This window comes from Colius striatus, chromosome 2 (assembly GCF_028858725.1).
Source record: "Colius striatus isolate bColStr4 chromosome 2, bColStr4.1.hap1, whole genome shotgun sequence".
Taxonomy (NCBI): domain Eukaryota; kingdom Metazoa; phylum Chordata; class Aves; order Coliiformes; family Coliidae; genus Colius; species Colius striatus.
In genome coordinates, this window is record NC_084760.1 from 44856 (window position 1) to 69429 (window position 24574).

The window sequence follows — 24574 nt, forward strand, 5'->3', positions numbered from 1 at the left end:
CCCTTTCTTCCCTCACCACGCCCTTGTCCCCTCACCACCCCGTGTCCCCTCACCTGCCCAATGTCCCCTCATCCCCCCGTGTCCCCTCACCAGCCCCTTCTCCCCTCACTATCCCCTTCTCCCCTCACCACCCCCATGTCCTCTCACCATGCCCTTGTCCCCTCACCACCCCCGTTTCCCCTCACCAGCCCCATGTCCCCTCAACCCCCACTTGTCCCCTCACCATCCCCGTGTCCCCTGACCATCCCCTTTTCCCCTCACAACCCCCATGTCCCCTCACCACCCCCGTGTCCCCTCACCCCCCCGTGTACCATCACCATCCCTGTGCTCACACTGTGCCCCTCACCACCCCCTTTTCCCGTCACCATCCACGTGTCCCCCCCCCATCGTGTCCGTAGCCCCCCGTCGCCCCCCATCATGCCATGACAATGCCCTCAGACAATCCTGAAGCTGCTGGTGACGGGCTCGGCGCCCTCTCGCACGCGGGTGCTGATGCCCATCCTGCAGTACCCGCTGTACTCGGCCACCATCGCCGAGCTGGGGGCCGTGCAGCTCGGCTACTACCTGGACGAGGAACGGTGCTGGGCACTGGCGCTGAGTGAGCTGCGGCGGGCGTTGGCCAAGGTCCGCCGGCACTGCTGCACACGGGTGCTGTGCATCATCAACCCTGGCAACCCCACCGGTACCCTGCGGCACCAAGGGCTGGGACGGGACCCCAGGGGTGGGATTGGATGGAACTGGATAGGACCCCAGGGTTGGGATGGGACGGGATGGGAACGCAGGGTTGGGATGGGATGGTACTGGATGGGACACCAGGGTTGGGATGGGATGGGACCTTAGGGGTGGGACCTCAGGGGTGGGATGGGATAGGACTGGGATGGGACTCCAGGGGTGGGATGAGACTGGGATGGGACCCCAGGGGTGGGATATGACCCCAGGGGTGGGACCCCAAGGGTGGGATGGGACCCTGAGGTTGGAATGGGACCCCAGGGATGCGACTTCAGGGGTGGGATAAGACCCCAGGGGTGGGATGGGACTGGATTGGACCCCAGGGGTGGGATGGGACCTTAGGGCTGGGATGGGACTGGATGGGACACCAGGGTTGGATAGGTCCCCAGGGGTGGGATGGGATGGGACCCCAGGGGTGGGATGGGACCCCAGGGGTGGGATGGGACTCCAGGGGTGGGATGGGATGGGACCCCAGGAGTGGGATGGGACTGGATGGGTCCCCAGGGGTGGGATGGGACCCCAGGGGTGGGATGAGTCCCCAGGACTGGGATGGGATGGGACCCCAGGGGTGGGATGCGACCTCAGGGGTGGGATGGGATCCCAGGGTTAGGATGGGACTGGATGGGACCCCAGGGTTGGGATGGGATGGGACCCTAGGGGTGGGATGAGTCCCCAAAGGTGGGATGGGACCCCAGGGGTGGGATGGGTTCTCAGGCGTGGGATGAGTCCCCAGGGGTGGGATGAGTCCCCAATGGTGTGATGGGATGGGACCCCAGGGGTGTGATGGGACCTCAGGGGTGGAATGGGACCCCAGGGGTGGGATGGGATGGGACTCCAGGGGTGGGATGGGATGGGACTGGATTGGACCCCAGGGTTGGGATGGGTCCCCAGGGGTGGGATGGGATGGGACGGGACCCCAGAGGTTGGATGGGACCCCAGGTGTGGGATGGGACCTCAGGGGTGGAATGGGATGGGACCCCAGGGGTGGAATGGGATGGGACCCCAGGGGTGGGATGGAATGGGATGGGATGGGATTGAATGGGACCCTAGGGTTGGGATGGGATGGGACCTTAGGGGTGGGACGGGATGGGACCCCAGGGGTGGGATGGAATGGGATAGGATGGGACTGGATGGGACCCTAGGGATGGGATGGGATGGGACCTTAGGGGTGGGACCTCAGGGGTGGGATGGGATAGGACTGGGATGGGACTCCAGGGGTGGGACGAGAGTGGGATGGGACCTCAGGGGTGGGATGTGACCCCAGGGGTGGGACCCCAAGGGTGGGATGGGACCCTGAGGTTGGAATGGGACCCCAGGGATGGGACTTCAGGGGTGGGATGGGACCCCAGGGTTGGGATGGGACTGGATGGGACCCCAGGGTTGGGATGGGACTCCAGGGGTGGGATGAGTCCCCAGGAGTGGGATGGGATGGGACCCCAGGGGTGGAATGGGACCCCAGGGGTGGGATGGGATGGGACTGGATGGGACCCCAGGGTTGGGATGGGTTCACAGGGGTGGGATTGGACCCCAGGGGTGGGAGGGGTCCCCAGGGGTGGGAGGGGACTGGATGGGACCCCAGGGTTGGGATGGGATGATACCCCAGGGGTGGGATGGGACCCAGGGGTGGGATGGGATGTAATGGGATGGGATCCCAGGGGTGGGATGGGATGGGACCCCATGGGTGGGATGGGATGGAATGGGATGGGATAGGACTGGGATGGTACTCCAGGGGTGGATTGAGACTAGGATGGGACCCCAAGGGTGGGATGCGACCACAGGGGTGGGATGGGATGGGACCCCAGGGGTGGGATGGGATGGGACCCCAGGGGTGGGATGGGATGGGAACCCAGGGGTGGGATGGGAGGGGACCCCAGGGGTGGGATGGGACCTCAGGGGTGGGATTGGATGCGACCCCAGGGTTGGGGTGGGATGGGACCCAATGGTTGGGATGGGATGGAATGGGACCCCAGGGGTGGGATGAGTCCCCAGGGGTGGGATGGAATGGGATGGGATGGGACTGGATGGGACCCTAGGGTTGGGATGGGATAGGATCCCAGGGGTGGGACCTCAGGGGTGGGATGGGATAGGACTGGGATGGGACCCTAGGGGTGGGATGAGACTGGGATGGGACCCTCATTGTTCCTGTGCCCACACTGTGCCCCTCACCATCCCTGTGCCCACACTATGTCTCACACCATCCCTGTGCCCACAGCGTGTCCCCTCATTGTCACTGTGCCCACACCGTGTCCCACACCATCCGTGTACCGACATCATGTCCCACACCATCGCTGTGCCCACACCTTGTCCCACATCATCCTTATGCCCACACCATGTCCCCTCACCATCCCTGTGCCCACACCGTGTCCCCTCATTGTCCCTGTGCCCACAGTGTGCCCTCACCATCCCTGTGCCCACAGCGAGTCCCACACCATCCTTGTGACCACATCGTGTCCCACGCCATCGCTGTGCCCACACCTTGTCCCACACCATCCTTATGCCCACACCATGTCCGACACCATCCCTGTGCCCACACCATGTTCCACACCATCCCTATAACCACACTGTGCCCCTCCCAATCCATGTGCCCACACTGTGGCCCCCCACCATCCCTGTGCCCGGACACCATGTCCCCTCACCATCCCTGTACGCACACCGTGTCCCCTCATTGTCCCTGTGCCCACACCGTGTCCCCCCACCTTACCTATGCCCACACTGTGTCCCCTCACTATCAATGTGCCCACACCATGTCCCATAACATCCCTGTGCCGACACCATGTCCCTCACCATCCCTGTGCCCACACTGTGCCCCCACACCATCCCTGTGCCCACACAATGTCCCCTCATTGTCCATGTACAGTGTCCCACACCATCCCTGTGCCCACACCGTGCTCCACACCATCCCTGTGCCCATACCATGTCCCCTCACCATCCCCGTGTCCCCTCACCATCCCCTTCTCCGCTCACCATCCCCGTGTCCCCTCACCACCCCCGTGTCCCCGCACATGCCCCGCGCCCCGTCACCACCCCCTTGTCCGCTCACCACCCCCTTGTCCCCTCAACCTCCCCTTCTCCCCTCACCACCCGCTGTGTCCCCTCACCAGTCCCATGTCCCCTCGCCATCCCCATCTCCCCTCACCATCCCCATCTCCCCTCGCCATCTCCCCTCACCATCCCTGTGCCCACACTGTACCCGTCACAATCCCCTTGTCCACTCACCATCCCCGTGTCCATTCACCATACCATTCTCCCCTCACCACTCCCTTGTCCCCTCACCATCCCAGTGTCCCCTCACTATCCCAGTGTCCCCTCACCACTCCCGTGGCCCCTCACCTGCCCCATGTCCCCTCACCACCCCCTTTTCCCCTCAACCTCCCCTTCTCCCCTCACCATGCCCGTCTCCCCTCACCATCCCCTTGTCCCCTCACCCCACCCGTGTCCCCTCACCACCCCCGTGTCCCCTCACCATCCCCGTGTCCCCTCACCACCCCCGTGTCCCCTCATCATCCCTTTCTTCCCTCACCACGCCCTTGTCCCCTCACCACCCCCGTGTCCCCTCACCTGCCCAATGTCCCCTCACCCGCCCCGTGTCCCCTCACCAGCCCCTTCTCCCCTCACTATCCCCTTCTCCCCTCACCACCCCCGTGTCCCCTCACAATCCCCGTGTCCCCTCAACATGCCCTTATCCCCTCACCACCCCCGTGTCCCCTCACCAGCCGCATGTCCCCTCACCCTCCCGTGTACCATCACCATCCCTGTGCTCACACTGTGCCACTCACCACCCCCTTCTCCCCTCACCACCCCCTTCTCCCCTCACCATCCCCTTCTCCCCTCACCATCCCCGTGTCCCCTCACCATCCCTGTGTCCCCTCACCATCCCTGTGTCCCCCCCCCATCGTGTCCGCAGCCCCCCGTCACCCTCCATCATGCCATGCCAATGCCCTCAGACCATCCTGAAGCTGCTGGTGACGGGCTCGGCGCCCTCTCGCACGCGGGTGCTGATGCCCATCCTGCAGTACCCGCTGTACTCGGCCACCATCGCCGAGCTGGGGGCCTTGCAGCTCGGCTACTACCTGGACGAGGAACGGTGCTGGGCACTGGCGCTGAGTGAGCTGCGGCGGGCGCTGGCCGAGGGCCGCCGGCACTGCTGCACACGGGTGCTGTGCATCATCAACTCCGGCAGCCCCACCGGTACCCTGCGGCACCAAGGGCTGGGACGGGACCCCAGGGGTGGGATGGGTCCCCAGGGGAGGGAAAGGATGGGACCCCAGGGGTGGGATGGGACCCCAGGGGTGGGATGGGATGGGACTGGATGAGAGCCAAGGGTTGGGATGGGATGGGACCCCAGGGGTGGGATGGGATGGGACTCCAGGGGTGGGATGAGTCCCCAAGTGTGGGATGGGACCCCAGGGGTGAGATGGGACCCAAGGGGTGAGATGGGATGGGATGGGACCCCAGGGGTGGGATGAGTCTTCAGGTATGGGATGGGATGGGACCCCAGGGGTGGGATGGCACGCCAGGGGTGGGATGGGATAGAACTGGGATGGGAATCGAGGGGTGGGATGAGACTGGGATGGGACCCCAGGGGTGGGATGCAACCCCAGGGGTGGGATGGGACCCTGAGGTTGGGATGGGACCCCAAGGATAGGACTTCAGGGGTGCAATGGGTCTCCAGGGTTGGGATGGGATGGGACCCCAGGGGTGGAATGGGATGGGACCCCAGGGGTGGGATGGGATGTGATGGGACCCCAGGGGTGGGATAACTCCCCAGGGGTGGGATGGGATGGGATTGGATGGGACTGGATGGGACCCCAGGGTTAGGATGGGACCCCAGGGGTGGGATGAGAGGGGATGGAATGGGACCCCAGGGGTGGGATGGGAGGGGACCCGAGGGGTGGGATGGGATGGGACCCCAGGGGTGGGATGAGTCTTCAGGGATGGGATGGGAAGGGACCCCAGGGGTGGGATGGGAACCCAGGGGTGGGACCTCAGGAGTGGGATGGGATAGGACTGGGATGGGAATCCAGGAGTGGGGTGGGACTGGCTGGGACCCCAGGGTTGGGATGGGTCCCCAGGGGTGGGATGGGATGGGACCCCAGGGGTGGGATGGGACCTCAGGGGTGGGATGGGACCCTGAGGTTGGGATGGGACCCCAGGGATGGGACTTCACGGGTGGGATGGGACTCCAGGGGTTGGGATGGGACCCCAGGGGTGAGATGGGATGGGACCCCAGGGGTGAGATGGGATGGGACCCCAGGGGTGGGATGGGATGGGACCCCAGGGGTGGGATGGGAGGAGACCCTAGGGGTGGGATGGGATGGATGGGATGGGATCCCACGGGTGGGATGGGACCTCAAGGATGGGATGAGACCCCAAGGGTGGGATGGGATGAGAGTGGCTGGGAACCCCAGGGTTGGGATGCGACCACAGGGGTGGGATGGGACACCAGGGGTGGGATGGGACCTCAGGGATGGAACCCGAGGGGTGGGATGGGACCCTGAGGTTGGGATGGGACCCCAGGGATGGGATGGGTCTCCAGGGTTGGGATGGGATGGGACCCCAGGGGTGGGATGGGATGGGACCCCAGGGGTGGGATGGGATGGGACTGGATGGGACCCAAGGTTTGGGAGGGGATGGGACCCTAGGCGTGGGATGGGATGTGATGGGACCCCAGGGGTGGGATGGGATGAGTCCCCAGGGGTGGGATGGGACTGGATGGGACCCCAGGGGTGGGATGGGACCCCAGGGGTGGGGTGGGATGGGATTGGATGGGACTGGATGGGACCCCATGGGTGGGATGGGACCTCAGGGGTGAGATGGGATGGGACCCCAGGGGTGGGATGGGATGGGACTGGCTGGGACCCCAGGGGTGGGATGGGACTGGATGGGACCCCAGGGGTGGGATGGGACTGGATGGGACCCCAGGGGTGGGATGGGATGTGATGGGACCCCAGGGCTGGGAGGAGTCCCCAGGGGTGGGATGGGATGTGATGGGACCCCAGGGGTGGGATGGGATGTGATGGGACCCCAGGGTTGGGATGGGATTGGATTGGATGGGACTGGATGGGACCCCAGGGGTGGGATGGGAGCCCAGGGGTGGGATGGGATGGATGGGATGAGATCCCAGGGGTGGGATGGGACATCAGGGATGGGATGGGACCCCAGGGGTGGGATGGCATGGGACTGGATGGGACCCCAGGGGTGGGATGGGATGGGACCCTAAGGGTGGGATGGGATGTGATGGGACCCCAGAGCTGGGATGAGTCCCCAGGGGTGGGATGGGATGGGACCCCAGGGGTGGGATGGGACCCCAGGGGTGGGGTGGGATGGGACCCCAGGGGTGGGGTGGGATGGGATTGGATGGGACTGGATGGGACCCCAGGGTTGGGATGGGACCCCAGATGTGGGATGCGTCCCCAGTGGTGGGATGGGACCCCAGGGGTAGGATGGGATGGGACCCCAGGGGTGGGATGGGATGGGACCCCAGGGGTGGGATGGGATGGGACCCCAGGGGTGGGATGGGATGGGACCGTGGGATGGGACTTCAGGGGTGGGATGGGTCGGGACCCCAGGAGTGGGATGGGATGTGATGGGACCCCAGGAATGGGATGAGTCCCCAGGGGTGGGATGGGACCCCAGGGGTGGGATGGGATGGGATTGGATGGGACTGGATGGGACCCCAGGGTTCGGATGGGACCCCAGGGGTGGGATGGGAGGGGATGGAATGGGACCCCAGGGGTGGGATGGGAGGGGACCCGAGGGGTGGGATGGGATGGATGGGATGAGATCCCAGGGGTGGGATGGGACATCAGGGGTGGGTAAGGATGGGACCCCAGGGGTGGGATGGGACCCCAGGGGTGGGATGGGATGGGACTGGATGAGAGCCAAGAGTTGGGATGGGATGGGACCCCAGGGGTGGGATGGGATGGGACTCCAGGGGTGGGATGAGTCCCCAAGTGTGGGATGGGACCCCAGGGGTGAGATGGGACCCAAGGGGTGAGATGGGATGGGATGGGACCCCAGGGGTGGGATGAGTCTTCAGGTATGGGATGGGATGGGACCCCAGGGGTGGGATGGCACGCCAGGGGTGGGATGGGATAGAACTGGGATGGGAATCGAGGGGTGGGATGAGACTGGGATGGGACCCCAGGGGTGGGATGCAACCCCAGGGGTGGGATGGGACCCTGAGGTTGGGATGGGACCCCAAGGATAGGACTTCAGGGGTGCAATGGGTCTCCAGGGTTGGGATGGGATGGGACCCCAGGGGTGGAATGGGATGGGACCCCAGGGGTGGGATGGGATGTGATGGGACCCCAGGGGTGGGATAACTCCCCAGGGGTGGGATGGGATGGGATTGGATGGGACTGGATGGGACCCCAGGGTTAGGATGGGACCCCAGGGGTGGGATGAGAGGGGATGGAATGGGACCCCAGGGGTGGGATGGGAGGGGACCCGAGGGGTGGGATGGGATGGGACCCCAGGGGTGGGATGAGTCTTCAGGGATGGGATGGGAAGGGACCCCAGGGGTGGGATGGGAACCCAGGGGTGGGACCTCAGGAGTGGGATGGGATAGGACTGGGATGGGAATCCAGGAGTGGGGTGGGACTGGCTGGGACCCCAGGGTTGGGATGGGTCCCCAGGGGTGGGATGGGATGGGACCCCAGGGGTGGGATGGGACCTCAGGGGTGGGATGGGACCCTGAGGTTGGGATGGGACCCCAGGGATGGGACTTCACGGGTGGGATGGGACTCCAGGGGTTGGGATGGGACCCCAGGGGTGAGATGGGATGGGACCCCAGGGGTGGGATGGGATGGGACCCCAGGGGTGGGATGGGATGGGACCCCAGGGGTGGGATGGGATGGATGGGATGGGATCCCACGGGTGGGATGGGACCTCAAGGATGGGATGAGACCCCAAGGGTGGGATGGGATGGGAGTGGCTGGGACCCCAGGGGTGGGATGGAATGGGACCCCAGGGGTGGGATGGGATGGGACCCCAGGGGTGGGATGGGATGGGACCCCAGGGGTGGGATGGGATGGGATGGGACCCCAGGGGTGGGATGGGGCCCCAGGGGTGGGATGGGATGGGATGGGGCCCCAGGGTGGGATGGGATGGGATGGGGTCCCAGGGGTGGGATGGGATGGGACTGGTTGGGACCCCAGGGGTGGGATGGGATGGGACCCCAGGGGTGGGATGAGTCTCCAGGGGTGGGATGGGATGGGACCCCAGGTGTGGGGTGGGTCCCCAGGTGTGGGGTGGGATGGAACCCCAGGGGTGGGGAGGGACTGGATGGGACCCCAGGGGTCAGATGGGACCCCAGGGGTGGGACCTCAGGGGTCGGATGGTATAGGACTGGGATGGGACTCCAGGGGTGGGATGAGACTGGGAAGGGACCCCAGGGGTGGAACCCCAGGAGTGGGATGGGACCCTGAGGTTGGCATGGGACCCCAGGGATGGGACTTCAGGGGTGGGATGGGATGGGACCCCAGGGATGGGATGGGATGGGACTGGGATGGGACCTCAGGGATGGGATGGGACCCCAGGGGTGGGATGGGACCCCAGGGGTGGGATGGGACCCCAGGGGTGGGATATCAGGGATGGGATGGGATCCTGGGACTGGGATGGGACCCTGGGGATAGGACCCTGGGGCTGGGATGGGACCCTGAGGTTGGGATGGGACTTCTGGTACCAGGGCTGTGAGCTCCCAGTGCCCTCCCAGTCCCATTCTGAGACCCCCAGTGCTTTACTGGTCCTACTAAGACCTCCAAAACATACCCAAGAACTGGGTTGAGACCCTCCAAAAGCCATAGGAAGTGGGACTGAGTCCCCTCAAATCCATTAGGAGTGGGGTGAAGGCCCCAAAACCCATCAGGAGCAGGGGCTAAGCCCCCCCAAACCCATCAGGAGTGGGGATGACTCTCCTCCCAAATCTATAGGGAGGCAGGTTGGGTCCCCCAAACCTATCAGGAGAGGGGGTCTAAGCCCCCCCATACCCATGGGAAACTAGACTGAGTCCCCTAAAACCCATCAGGAGTGGGGCTGAGCCCATACCCCAAACCCATAGGGAGCAAGACTGGGCCCCCAAACCTATCAGGAAAAGGGATTGAGCCCCCCAAAACCCATCAGGAGCAGGACTGGGCCCCCCAAACCCATGGTGGGAGTGGGACTGGACCCCCCCACTCCGCTATGCCAACCTCCCCCCTTCTCCCCCCTCCCAGGGCAGGTCCAGAGCCGTCAGTGCATTGAGGCCGTCATCAAATTCGCCTTCGAGGAGAGGCTCTTCCTCATGGCTGACGAGGTGAGTGGGACCCTCAGACTCGGGGGGTATGTGAGGTGGACCCCAACATCTAGGTAACCCCACCAGTTTCCCCCCTCCTCCAGGTGTACCAGGACAACGTGTATGCTGAGGGTTCGGCCTTCCACTCCTTCAGGAAGGTGCTGACAGAGATGGGGCCGCCCTACCTGGACTCGGTGGAACTCACCTCCTTCCACTCCATCTCCAAAGGCTTCACGGGCGAGTCAGTGACCTCCCACGGCCACCCCCACCCCGAGGTGGCCACCACAGGTCCTGGGGAGCCACAGAGTGGGGATGAGGATGGTGGAACCCCATGGGCCTCAAGGGTGGTGATGGAAAGAGGCTGGAGGTCCCGTGGGGTTGGGATGGTGATGCCATGGTCCTGTGGAGCCCACGGGGTGGGGATGGTGATGCCATGGTTCTGTGGAGCCCACGGGGTGGGGATGGTGATGCCATGGTCCTCTGGAGCCTATGGGATGGGGATGGTGATGCACAAAAAGGCCCCGTGGAGATGTTTATTAGGGTGGTTCTGACGACAGGGAGCCTCCAGGGGCATCTGATGTCAGCGGGTCCTGGTGCCAGGGGGGAAACTCCTCACCTTGTCCCCCTTAAAAGCCCCTCATGGCTCGGGGTGGACAGTGTAGACCTCGACCTCACAGAGAGTGAACTGCTCCTCCCGGCCCAGGATGGTGACGGTGACGTAGCGGCCGCGGAGGCCGTGGCAGCAGATGGTGCTGAGCGACCCAGGACTGGCATCTGTGATGATGCCACAGCTGCAGGGAGCAAACCACAGAATCATTTGGGTTAGAAAAGCCCTTTGAGCTGCAGGAGCCCAGCCCTGAGCCCTCACCCTGCCACAGCCACCACTGACCCACAGCCCTCAGCACCTCAGCTCCAGGACTTTGGGGTCCCTCCAGGGCTGGGCACTCCCCCAGCTCCCTGGGCAGCCTGGCACAGCGGCTGACACCCCTCTCAGGGAAACAGTTCTGCCTCAGCTCCAGCCTCAACCTCCCCTGGGGCACCCTGAGCCCCTTTCCTCTTGGCCCGTCACTCACTAGCTGGGAGCAGAGACCGACCTCCAGCTCGCTGCAGCCTCCTGGCAGAGATTTCACCACCAAAACCCCAATATTCTATCTTTTTGTCCAAACACCACCACAAAAACACTACTTTTTTTTCCCCTCAAATCACCTCCCCAATTTTCCCCTCAGAACTCCACCAAAATCCCACTTTTTCCCCCTTAAAACTCCACAAAACCCCAACATTTCCCTTCAAAACTCACAAAAAGCTCACTTTTCCCCTCAAAACTACACCAAAGCCCAACTTTTTTGTCAGAAGCCCACCAAAGCACCACTTTTCCCCTCAACACTCCACAAAAACCCATCTTCCCCTCAGAACCCCATCAAAAACCCACCTTTGCCCTCAAATATCCACCAACCCCCCACTTTTTCACTCCAAACTCCACTAAAACCACACTTGTCATCTGAAAACACCAACAAAACTCCACTTTTCCCCTCAAAGCTCCCCCAAAATCCCACTGGTGCCTCAGAACCCCACCAATCTGCATCTTTTCCAACTCAGCAGAACTCCAACGCCCCTCTTTTCTCCTTAAAACTCTACAAAAAACCCTTTTTCTCCTCAGAATCCCACAAAAAACCCACTTTTGCCCTCAAAAACCCACCAAATCTCCACTTTTTCACTCCAAGGTCCACTAAAACCACACTTTTCCCCTCAACACTCCACCAAATCCCCACTTTTCTTCTCAAACCTCCACTTTTCCACTTAAAACTCCACCAAAAAATCCATTTTCCGCCTCAGAATCCCATCAAAAATCCACTTTCGCCCTCAAAAACCCATTGAACCTCCAATTTTCACTCCAAGCTCCACCAAAACCCCACTTTTTCCCTCAACACTCCACCAAAACTTCACTTTCCCCCTCAAAGCTCCTCCTAATTCCCACTTGTTCCTCAGAAGTCCACAAATCCCCCACTTTTGCCCTCAAAACTCTGCCAAAACCCAGTTTTCCTCTCAAGACTACACCACAATCCCACTTTCTCCCCACAACACCATCAAAACCCAATTCTTTCCTCTCAGAATCTCACCAAAACCCCACTTTTGCCCTCAACACTCCACCAGAACCTTACTTTTCCCCTTAAAACCCCACAAAAACTCATTTTCACCTCAGATCCACACCAAAAACCTACTTTTACTCTCAAAAATTCATCAAATCCCCACTTTTTCACTTCAAACTCCACTAAAACCCCTTTTCTTCTCAACACTCCACAAAACCCCCACTTTCGCCCTCAACACTCCACAAAACCCCCACTTTTTCACTCCAAACTCCAGTAAAACCCACTGTTCTTCTCAACACTCCACAAAAAACCCCACTTTTCATCTGAAAACTCCACCAAAACTCCACTTTTCCCCTCAGAACCCCATCAAAAACCCAATTTCGCCCTCAAAACCCCACCGAACCTCCACTTTTCCACTCCAGACTCCACCAAAACTCCACTTTTCATCTGAAAACTCCACCAAAACTTCATTTATCCCCTCAAAGCTCCTCCAAATTCCCACTTGTTCCTCAGAAGTCCACAAACCCTCCACTTTTGCCCTCAAAACTCTGCCAAAACCCATTTTTCCCCTCAGAACCACACCAAAAACTTACCTTTAGACTCAAAAATCCACCAAATCGCCACTTTTTCACACCAAACTCCACTAAAACCCCTTTTCTTCTCAACACTCCACAAAACCCCCACTTTTCCCCTCAAAGCTCCTCCAAACCCCCACTTGTTCCTCAAAAGTCCACCAAACCCCTACTTTTTCCCTCAACACTCCACCAAAATGCCAGTTTTCCCCCTCCAAGCTCCTCCAAATTCCCACTTGTTCCTCAGAAGTCCACAAATCCCCCACTTTTCCTCTCAAAACTCCACCAAAACTCCACTTTTCCCCTCAGAACCCCATCAAAAACCCACTTTCACCCTCAAAACCCCACCGAACCTCCACTTTTCTACTCCAGACTCCACCAAGCCCGCACTTTTCCCCTCAGAACCCCACAAATCTCCACTTTTCCCCCTCAGCAGACCACCAACCCCACTCTTTTCTCCTTAAAGCTCTACAAAAACCTTTATTCCCCTCAGAACCCCACAATAAAACACTTTTCCCCTCAAAACTCCACCAAACCCCCACTTTTCCCCTCAAAACTCCAGTAAAACCCACTGTTGCCCTCAAAACTCTGCCAAAACCCATTTTTCCCCTCAGAACCGCACCAAAAACTTACCTTTACCCTCAAAAATCCTCCAAATCGCCACTTTTTCACTCACAACTCCACTAAAACCCCTTTTCTTCTCAACACTCCACAAAACCCCCACTTTTCCCCTCAGAGCTCCACTCAAATCCCACTTGTATCTCAGAAATCCACCAAAAGCCCACTTTTCACCTCCAAGCTCCTCCCAATTCCCACTTGTTCCTCAGAAATTCACAAACTCCCCTCTTTTCCTCTCAAAACTCCACTTTTCCCCTCAGAAACCCATCAAAAACCCACTTTCGCCCTCAAAACCCCGCCGAACCTCCACTTTTCCACTCCAGACTCCACCAAGCCCGCACTTTTCCCCTCAGAACCCCACCAATCTCCACTGTTCCCCCTCACCAGACAACCAACCCCACTCTTTTCTCCTTAAAACTCCACCAAAACCCATTTTTCCCCTCAGAACCACACCAAAAACCTACTTTTACCCTCAAAAATCCACCAAATCGCCACTTCTTCACTCCAAACTCCACTAAAACCCCTTTTCTTCTCAACACTCCACCAAAACCCCACTTTTTCATTCCACACTCCAGTAAAACCCACTGTTCTTCTCAACACTCCACAAAAAAAACCCACTTTTCATCTGAAAACTCCACCAAAACTCCACTTTTCCCCTCAGAACCCCATCAAAAACCCACTTTCACCCTCAAAACCCCACCGAACCTCCACTTTTCTACTCCAGACTCCACCAAGCCCGCACTTTTCCCCTCAGAACCCCACAAATCTCCACTTTTCCCCCTCAGCACACAACCAACCCCACTCTTTTCTCCTTAAAGCTCTACAAAAACCTTTATTCCCCTCAGAACCCCACAATAAAACACTTTTCCCCTCAAAACCCCACCAAACCCCCACTTTTCCCCTCAGAACCCCACAAATCTCCACTTTTCCCCCTCAGCAGACCACCAACCCCACTCTTTTCTCCTTAAAGTCCACCAAACCCCGACTTTTCCCCTCAACACTCCACCAAAACCCCACTTTTCCCCTCCAAGCTCCTCCCAATTCCACTTGTTCCTCAGAAATTCACAAAACCCCTCACTTTTCCTCTCAAAACTCCACCTTTCCCCTCAGAACCCCATTAAAAACCCACTTTGCCCCGCCGCCCCTCCCCATCCCCGCCCCCCGCAGCGGGCACCTGGCCGGGCTTCCTCCGCTGCTCCCGGAGAAAAGCCGCTTCCCAGCTCTTCAGCAGGGCCTTGACCTCCCGCTGCCGCTCCATGGCGTGCGGAGCGGGGCCGTTCCCCGGCCCGGGGGGATCCGAGACCTCCCGGAGCCGCGCAGGGACCGCAGCGTCTGGGGCTCAGATCGAACTTCCCGCTGCCGCCGCCCTTCAGCCAATAAGAAGGGAGGAAGCGATGACAGACACGGCGGCAGCCAATGGGCGGGCGAGGATGGCAGGCGGCACCTAGTAACGACGCCGGGCCCGCCTTCCGTGGTGAAACTCTCGCTCTGATTGGCGGAGGGGCGGTGCCGGGGTGCAGTGCCAATGCCTGGAAGCGCGGCCGTGAGGGGCCCGGCGGGAGCGGGGCGGCGGGCGGGAGGTGAGCTGAGGGGTCCCCGGGGACTGGGGGCCGTGAGGGCAGCAGAGGGGTCCCCGGGGATTGGGGGGGGGGGGGTGAGGGCAGCTGAGGGGTCCCCGGGGATTGGGGGGGGGGGGTGAGGGCAGCTGAGGGGTCCCCGGGGATTGGGGGGGGGTGAGGGCAGCTGAGGGGAACCCCGGGGATTGGGGGCGTGAGGGCAGCTGAGGGGTCCCCGGGGATTGGGGGGGGTGAGGGCAGCTGAGGGGAACCCCGGGGACTGGGGGGCGTGAGGGCAGCTGAGGGGAACCCCGGGGATTGGGGGGGGTGAGGGCAGCTGAGGGGAACCCCGGGGATTGGGGGGGGTGAGGGCAGCTGAGGGGGACCCCGGGGATTGGGGGGGGTGAGGGCAGCTGAAGGGGACCCCGGGGATTGGGGGGGGTGAGGGCAGCTGAAGGGGACCCCGGGGATTGGGGGGGGTGAGGGCAGCTGAGGGGGGCCTCGGGGATTGGGGGGCGTGTGGGCAGCTGAAGGGGACCCCGGAGTTTGGGGGGGCGTGAGGGCAGCCAAAACTCCACTTTTCATCTGAAATCTCCACCAAAACTGCATTTTTCATCTTAAAACCCCACCAAAACCCCACTTTTCCCCTTAAAACTCCACAAAAACTCATTTTCCTTTCAGTGGACCACCAAACCCTCTCTTTTTCCCTCAGAACCACAAGACACCCCGCTTTTGCCCCAAATATCCACCAAACCCACACCTTACCACTCCAAAGTCCACAAAATCCCACATTTGCCCTTAAAAATACACCAAACCCACACTTTTAATCTAAAAACCCCACCAAAACTCCACTTTTCCCCTCAAAGCTCCTCCAAAATCCCACTTGTTCCTCTTAAGTCCACCAAATCCCCACTTTTCTTCTCAAACCTCCACTTTTCCACTTAAAACTCCACCAAAAAATCCATTTTCCGCCTCAGAATCCCATCAAAAATCCACTTTCGCCCTCAAAAACCCATTGAACCTCCAATTTTCACTCCAAGCTCCACCAAAACCCCACTTTTTCCCTCAACACTCCACCAAAACTTCACTTTCCCCCTCAAAGCTCCTCCTAATTCCCACTTGTTCCTCAGAAGTCCACAAATCCCCCACTTTTGCCCTCAAAACTCTGCCAAAACCCAGTTTTCCTCTCAAGACTACACCACAATCCCACTTTCTCCCCACAACACCATCAAAACCCAATTCTTTCCTCTCAGAATCTCACCAAAACCCCACTTTTGCCCTCAACACTCCACCAGAACCTTACTTTTCCCCTTAAAACCCCACAAAAACTCATTTTCACCTCAGATCCACACCAAAAACCTACTTTTACTCTCAAAAATTCATCAAATCCCCACTTTTTCACTTCAAACTCCACTAAAACCCCTTTTCTTCTCAACACTCCACAAAACCCCCACTTTCGCCCTCAACACTCCACAAAACCCCCACTTTTTCACTCCAAACTCCAGTAAAACCCACTGTTCTTCTCAACACTCCACAAAAAACCCCACTTTTCATCTGAAAACTCCACCAAAACTCCACTTTTCCCCTCAGAACCCCATCAAAAACCCAATTTCGCCCTCAAAACCCCACCGAACCTCCACTTTTCCACTCCAGACTCCACCAAGCCTGCACTTTTCCCCTCAGAACCCCACCAATCTCCACTGTTCCCCCTCAGCAGACCACCAATCCCGCTCTTTTCTCCTTAAAACTCTACAAAAAACCCATTTTCCCCTCAGAACCCCACCAAAACCCCACTTTTACCCTCAAAAAGCCACCAACCCCCCACTTTTTCACTCCAAGCTCTACCAAAACCCCACTTTTTCCCTCAACACTCCACCAAAACTCCACTTTTCATCTGAAAACTCCACCAAAACTTCATTTATCCCCTCAAAGCTCCTCCAAATTCCCACTTGTTCCTCAGAAGTCCACAAACCCTCCACTTTTGCCCTCAAAACTCTGCCAAAACCCATTTTTCCCCTCAGAACCACATCAAAAACTTACTTTTACCCTCAAAAATCCTCCAAATCGCCACTTTTTCACTCACAACTCCACTAAAACCCCTTTTCTTCTCAACACTCCACAAAACCCCCACTTTTCCCCTCAGAGCTCCACTCAAATCCCACTTGTATCTCAGAAATCCACCAAAAGCCCACTTTTCACCTCCAAGCTCCTCCCAATTCCCACTTGTTCCTCAGAAATTCACAAACTCCCCTCTTTTCCTCTCAAAACTCCACTTTTTCCCTCAGAACCCCATCAAAAACCCACTTTCGCCCTCAAAACCCCACCGAACCTCCACTTTTCCACTCCAGACTCCACCAAGCCCGCACTTTTCCCCTCAGAACCCCACAAATCTCCACTTTTCCCCCTCAGCACACAACCAACCCCACTCTTTTCTCCTTAAAGCTCTACAAAAACCTTTATTCCCCTCAGAACCCCACAAAAAAGCACTTTTCCCCTCAAAACCCCACCAAACCCCCACTTTTCCCCTCAGAACCCCACAAATCTCCACTTTTCCCCCTCAGCAGACCACCAACCCCACTCTTTTCTCCTTAAAGTCCACCAAACCCCTACTTTTCCCCTCAACACTCCACCAAAACCCCACTTTTCCCCTCCAAGCTCCTCCCAATTCCACTTGTTCCTCAGAAATTCACAAAACCCCTCACTTTTCCTCTCAAAACTCCACCTTTCCCCTCAGAACCCCATTAAAAACCCACTTTGCCCCGCCGCCCCTCCCCATCCCCGCCCCCCGCAGCGGGCACCTGGCCGGGCTTCCTCCGCTGCTCCCGGAGAAAAGCCGCTTCCCAGCTCTTCAGCAGGGCCTTGACCTCCCGCTGCCGCTCCATGGCGTGCGGAGCGGGGCCGTTCCCCGGCCCGGGGGGATCCGAGACCTCCCGGAGCCGCGCAGGGACCGCAGCGTCTGGGGCTCAGATCGAACTTCCCGCTGCCGCCGCCCTTCAGCCAATAAGAAGGGAGGAAGCGATGACAGACACGGCGGCAGCCAATGGGCGGGCGAGGATGGCAGGCGGCACCTAGTAACGACGCCGGGCCCGCCTTCCGTGGTGAAACTCTCGCTCTGATTGGCGGAGGGGCGGTGCCGGGGTGCAGTGCCAATGCCTGGAAGCGCGGCCGTGAGGGGCCCGGCGGGAGCGGGGCGGCGGGCGGGAGGTGAGCTGAGGGGTCCCCGGGGACTGGGGGCCGTGAGGGCAGCAGAGGGGTCCCCGGGGATTGGGGGGGGGGGGATGAGGGCAGCTGAGGGGTCCCCGGGGACTGGGGGGCGTGAGGGCAGCTGAGGGGTCCGCGGGGACTGGGGGCGTGAGGGCAGCTGAGGGGAATCCCGGGGATTGGGGGTGTGAGGGCAGCTGAGGGGTCCGCGGGGACAGGGGGTGTGAGGGCAGCTGAGGGGTGCCCGGGGATTGGGGGGGGGGGGGGTGAGGGCAGCTGAGGGGTCCCCGGGGATTGGGGGGGGGGGGGGTGAGGGCAGCTGAGGGGTCCCCGGGGATTGGGGGGGGGGGGTGAGGGCAGCTGAGGGGTCCCCGGGGATTGGGGGAGTGTGAGGGCAGCTGAGGGGGGCCTCAGGGATTGGGGGCCGTGAAGGCAGCTGAAGGGGACCCCGGAGATTGAGGGGGCGTGAGGGCAGCCGAGGGGTCCCCGAAGATTGGGGGGGCGTGAGGGCAGCTTAAGGGGGCCTCGGGGATTGGGGGGGCATGAGGGCAGCTGAGGGGGACCCCGGGGATTGGGGGGGCGTGAGGGTAGCTGAGGGGTTCCCAGGGATTGGGTGCGGGTGAGGGCAGCTGAGGGGGGCCTCGGGGATTGGGGGGGGTGAGGGCAGCTGAGGGGTCCCTGGGGATTGGGGAGGCGTGAGGGCAGCTGAGGGAGACCCCGGGGATTAGGGGGTTGAGGACAGATGAAGGGGACCCCGGGGATTGGGGGGGGTGAGGGCAGCAGAAGGGGACCTCGGGGATTGGGGGGCATGATGGCAGCTGAGGGAGACCCCGGGGATTAGGGGGTTGAGGACAGATGAAGGGGACCCCGGGGATTGGGGGGGGTGAGGGCAGCTGAAGGGGACCCCGGGGATTGGGGGGGGTGAGGGCAGCTGAAGGGGACCCCGGGGATCGAGGGGGGGTGAGGGCAGCTGAGGGCGGTCGAGGGGTGTGAGGGCAGCACAGGGGGGCCCAGGGAGGGAAGGGGGGTGTCGGAGATCCTGCTGTAGGCTTCCTTTATGGGGTGCTGGGGGTACCCCTCATTAAGAGGGGTGGGTCATGGGTCCTGCCCTGGAGTTCCCTATTGATGGGGAGCTGGGTTAGGAGTGCTATAGGGTGCCCTATTAATGGGGGATAGGATTAGGAGTGCTATGGGAGGTCCTATTGAGAGAGGGCTGGGTTAGGGGTACCCTATTGATGAGGTGCAGATCTAGGGGTGCTGTGGGGTGCCCTATTGATGGGGGGCTGGATTAGAGGTGCTATAGGATGCCCTATAGATAGAGGGCTGGGTTAGGGGTGCTCTAAGATGCCCTATTGATGGGGGCTGGGTTAGGGGTGCTCTAAGATGCCCTATTGATGGGGGCTGGGTTAGAGGTGCTCTAAGATGCCCTATTGATGGGGGCTGGGTTAGGGGTGCTATAGGATGCCCTATTGATGGGGGCTGGCTTAGGGGTGCTATAGGATGCCCTATTGATGGGGGCTGGCTTAGGGGTGCTATAGGATGCCCTATTGATGGGGGCTGGGTTAGGGGTGCCCTATTGCTACGCGCCTATTGCTGCGCGCCGCCCTCCGCTCGCCCTGCGCCCCCCTGCGCCTGCTCTGCCGCGACTTCCACGCCGAGGAGCTCTCCGTCTCCACCGTCGTCTGCCTGCTGGACTCCCTGGAGCCTGCCGCCGTCCGCAGAGTTGTTTTACGCTTCAACAACCTGGGGCTGGCGGGGCTGTGCGCAGTGCTGCCTCACCTCAGCCGCTTCCCCGCGCTGCGCAGCCTCAAGCTGCCCTACAGCAACGTGGACGTGCGCCGCACGGCCCCCGGGCACGGACGCCGGCATCCGCTGCTTGGCCGCTCACCTCCGGGCCCTGCCTGCCCTCAAGGAACTCGATTTGTACTCCTCCAGGCTTTCTGGGAGACTCAGGCAGCTCCTGGGGTAAGCTGCCCGCTGGGGGAGGGACCCCAAAACCTTCACACGCTGCAGCGGGAGGGAATGTGTGTGTGTGGGGGGGGGTGGCATTGGGGCATCACCCACACCCTGTGGGGGCAGATTTAAGAGGGGCTGGAGTCCAACAGTAGCTCTGCACTACCTCAGGGGGTGGTCTCAGGGGGTTTTGAGGAGAGGGTTTGGAAGGTTGGGCATTTGCCCTGTGAGCAAAGATTTAAGAGGGGATGGAGTCCCACAGTAGCTCTGCACTACCTCAGGGGGTGGTCTCAGGGGGTTTTGGGGAGAGGGTTTGGAAGGTTTGGCATTTGCCCTGTGAGCAAAGATTTAAGAGGGGATGGAGTCCCACAGCAGCTCTGCCTCGGCTCAGGGGGCTGGTCTCAGGGGGTTTTGGGGGGAAGGTTTGGCATTTGCCCCGTGGGCAAAGATTTAAGAGGAGATGGGAGTCCCACAGCAGCTGTGCCTCACCTCAGGGGGCTGGTCTCAGGGGGTTTTGGGGGGAAGGTTTGGCATTTGCCCCGTGGGCAAAGATTTAAGAGGAGATGGGAGTCCCACAGCAGCTCTGCCTCGGCTCAGGGGAGGCATAAAAGAGGGGTTTGGGGTGCCTGAAGATGTTTTGGGCAGCCTCAGGGTGTTTTGGGGTTGGGGTTTGGCATTGGGGAACTGTCTACACCCTGTGGGCAAAGATTTAAGAGGGGATGGAGTCCCACAGCAGCTCTGCCTTGGCTCAGGGGGTTTTAGGGGAGTTGCCCAGTTTGGCACTGTGCAACTGTCTACACTTAGGAGGAGATGGAGTCCCAGAGCAGCTCTGCCTCAGCTCAGGGGTCTGGTCTCAGGAGGTTTGGGGATACCTCACGGGGGTTGGGGGAGACTTTGGGGGAGCTGAGGGATTTTGGGGGATCCTGGGGGTGGAATTTGGGCAGCCTCAGGGTTTTAGGGGTCTGTGGCTGGTTTGGGGAGGGCCTCAGGGGATTTGGAGGTGGGGGAGCCTCGTGGTGGTTTGGGGGTGCTTTGGGGGTTCCCCACTCACTCTGCCACCCCACCCTGTCCTCCCAGCGAGCTGCAGACTCCCCTGGAGAGTCTGGCGCTGGCCTTCTGCTGCCTGCTCCCCTCCGACCTCATCTTCCTGTCCTCGAGCCTCCACGCGCCCTCCCTGCTCCAACTGGACCTGAGCGGCCACAACCTCACGTCCCCCAGCCTCCTGCAACCCTTGCGGACGCTGCTGGAAGCCGCTTCGTGCTCGCTGCTGCAGCTGGAGCTGCTGGAGTGTCAGCTGGGGGACGCGGAGCTGGAGCTGCTGCTGCCGGCGCTGCGCCGCTGCCGCCGCCTGCGCTGCCTCGGTCTCCTCGGCACCCCCCTGAGCGCGGCGGCGCTGGGCGGCCTGGCCTGGCCCTGCGCGGCCCTGCCCGACCTGCGCCTCGTGGGCTACTCGCAGCCGCCGCGGGGCTCCGGCCACCACACCCCCACGCAGGGGGAGGAGGGTTTCCCGGCGGAGCTGTGCTGGCTGCTGGCGAGCGCGGGTAGAGCAGACGCCGTGTGGGCGACCAGCCTCCAGCGCTACGGAGCCATCGACTACTTCAGCTTGTAGCATCCCCGCCCCCCCCCCCCCCCCCCCAGGGAAGCTTCACCTCGGGGCGCTGTGCCGGGCTCTGGGCTGTGCCACTCGGTTATGGTGAGTTCATTAAAGCCAACCCCACCTTGCCTGATTAACCCAAGTCCTCCTGGGATGCTTGGCAGGAGGAAGTGGCAGAGCTCAGCGGAGGGGATGGAGCTCTTCTGCTTTTAATGGACCAAGGAGAGAGCTGGCTGCTGTTCTGGCACACAGGGCACTGACCAGAGAATCATTACAGATGGAAAAGCCCTTTGAGCTGCTGGAGTCCAACCCTGACCCCACAGTGCCACAGGCACCACTGAGCCACGGCCCTCAAGCACCTCAGCCCCACGGTTCTGGGACCCCTCCAGGGCTGGGCACTCCCCCAGCTCCCTGGGCAGCCTGGCACAGGGGCTGACACCCCTCTCAGGGAAACAGTTCTGCCTCAGCTCCAGCCTCAACCTCCCCTGGGGCACCCTGAGCCCCTTTCCTCTTGGCCTGTAGCTTTTAACTTGGCAGCAGAGACCGACCCTCTCAGCCACAGCCAGGGAGTCAGAGTGATCAGGTCTCCTCTGAGCCTCCTTCTCTGCAGACTGAACCTTTGCCTCAGGTACCCTCATTTAGCCCAGAGCTTCCCAGTGCATCTTCTCCTCTCCCTGCAGCCCCTCAGTGTCCCTGTGGCAGTGAGTGAGGGGGCCCAGCACTGAGCACAGCCCTAGAGCTGCAGCCCCTCAGTGTCCCTGTGGCAGTGAGTGAGGGGCCCAGCACTGAGCACAGCCCTGGAGCTACAGCCTCCCCAGGGCCCAGCACAGGGGACAATCCCTGCCCTGGGGCTGCTGCCACCCCACTGCTCAGCCCAGCCAGGCTGCCACTGGCCTTCTTGCCCCCTTGGGCACGCTGCTGGCTCCTTGCCCTCGGGCAACCTCAGCCCATGGCCACATCCCTCTGAAGAACTTCCCTTCCCTCTACACACCAGCCAACATCACCACAGTGGCACCCACAGTGTGGCAGCAACACTGTCACCGTGGCAGCACCCGTGGGGACACCCACACTGTGGCAGTAGCACCGTGTCACCCACCACAGCTGCACCAACCTCACCATAGCAGCACCAACCTCTCCACAGCTGCACCCACACTGCTGCAGTGGCACCCATCACCTCTAGGCTCATTTCAATTGCCAGAGACCTTTAATATCACAGTGGGGGGACCCACACACAACACCCACATCCCTGGCACCAGCAACGCTCACCTCACCACAGCATCAGCCACACGGTGTGGCTGAGCACCAGCTCTGCCTCCTCCTCCTCCTCCTCGCCCGGGGCCATGCAATGCCCCTTCCCACCCCCTCCAAGCCTCACCCCCGCCCCGCGGCCCCGCCGCTCTCCGCCTCCCCCGCCCCTTCCCCTCCCCGCAGCAGCTCCACCAGCTCCCCCGTGAGCCGATACCTCTTCCCCTCCCACCAAAAGTGAGTCGGGGGCTGCTCCGGCCCCTGCTCGTACTCCAAGCCGGACCCTCACTCCAGAGCCAGCGCCGAGCGCACCGGCCCCGCGCCCCCCGCCCGGCCCGGCGCCGGGTGGTACAAGCGCCCGTTCTCCGGCAGCATCACCAGCGCCTCGGGCCGGAGCGGCACGGCCAGCCGCTCCCCGCCGCCGCAGAACGACAGCACGGCGCGGCGGGAGCAGGAGGAGGCTGAGGAGGAGGCGGCCGGGGGCAGGAGGCGGGTGAAGACGATGGGTCTGTGCTCGCAGCGCAGGAGGTTGCGCTCCGCGCCGCAGCGGGACACGAACGGGAATTCGCGCTCGTAGCGGCCGCTGCGGTTCCGCTCCAGCCGCGTGAAGAAGAACGTGAGGAAGGTCACGTCTGCCGGGATGGACCCTCATTAACCCGCGCCTCTCCTTAATTAACAGCCCCCCCTTTTAATTAAGCCGCATCGCCGCTCGTGGTTAGCCCGCTGGGAACGGCCGCTGCGGGGCTGCGAAGGGAGGGTGAGGAAGAAGAGGAGGAGGAAGGCAACGTCTGCTGGGATAAACCATCATTAACCCCTTCCCACAATTAACTCTGTGTGCTCCTAATTAACCTAACCCTCCTAATTAACCTCCAGCCCCCCCTAACTAACCCCCAGTGTCCCCATGATTAACCCCCTTGGAACAACTGCGGTTCTAAGGGAGGGTGAGGAAGAAGAAAATGAGGAGGAGGAAGGCAACGTCTGCTGGGATAAACCATCATTAACCCCTTCCCTGAATTAACTCCCTGTGCTCCTAATTAACCTCCAATCCCCCTAATTAACCTCCAACCCCCCTAACTAACCCCCAGTCCCCCCATGGTTAACCCCCTCAAAACAACCACTGCGATTCTAAGGGAGGGTGAGGAAGAAGAAGATGAGAAAGGCAACGTCTGCTGGGATAACCCCTTCCCACAATTAACCCCCAGTGCTCTTAATTAACCCCAACCCTCCTAATTTAACCTCCAACCCTCCTAATTAACCTCCAACCCTCAGTCCTCTCATGATTAAAGCTGCTCAGAACAACCACTGCTAAGGGAGTGAGGAAGAGGAAGGTGATACCTGCCAGGATGGACCCTAAGTAACTCCACTAATTAACCCCTAAACCTCCTAATTAACTCCCACCCTCCTAATTAACCCCAACCCTCCTAACTAACCCCCAATTCTCCATAATGAACCCTCCCATAGAGGCTGCCGGGGTTCAGCTCCAGGTGAGTGAGGAAGGCAACGTTAATTAACCTCACACCCTCGTTAATTAACCCTCCCCTAATTAACACCGGAGAAAGGGGGGTGTTCCTTAATGGGAAAGCGATTTGAAGGGGCTGAGGGAGGTTTGGGGGACGGGGGGGGGGGGGGGGGGGGGGGACGGGACACGGGGGGGGGGGGGGGGGGGTGAGTAGGGATCAGTGTTACCAAGTGCCTGGGAGCAATTAAGGGCAGGAAGTGGTTAATTAAGGCGGTGATTAATATGC

The 24574-nt window shown here is 60.9% G+C and overlaps 1 protein-coding gene across 1 annotated transcript; it reads left to right on the plus strand.

Annotated features, from left to right (window-relative positions):
- The first annotated feature begins 422 nt into the window (after positions 1 to 422).
- Positions 423 to 21611, plus strand: LOC133625013 (leucine-rich repeat-containing protein 14-like). The gene is given in 6 exon segments (XM_061991360.1): positions 423 to 456; positions 9945 to 10024; positions 10108 to 10347; positions 19604 to 19885; positions 19887 to 20002; positions 21068 to 21611. Coding segments are annotated over 6 exon segments (1284 nt in total). The 3' UTR covers positions 21600 to 21611.
- The last annotated feature ends 2963 nt before the right edge of the window (positions 21612 to 24574 follow it).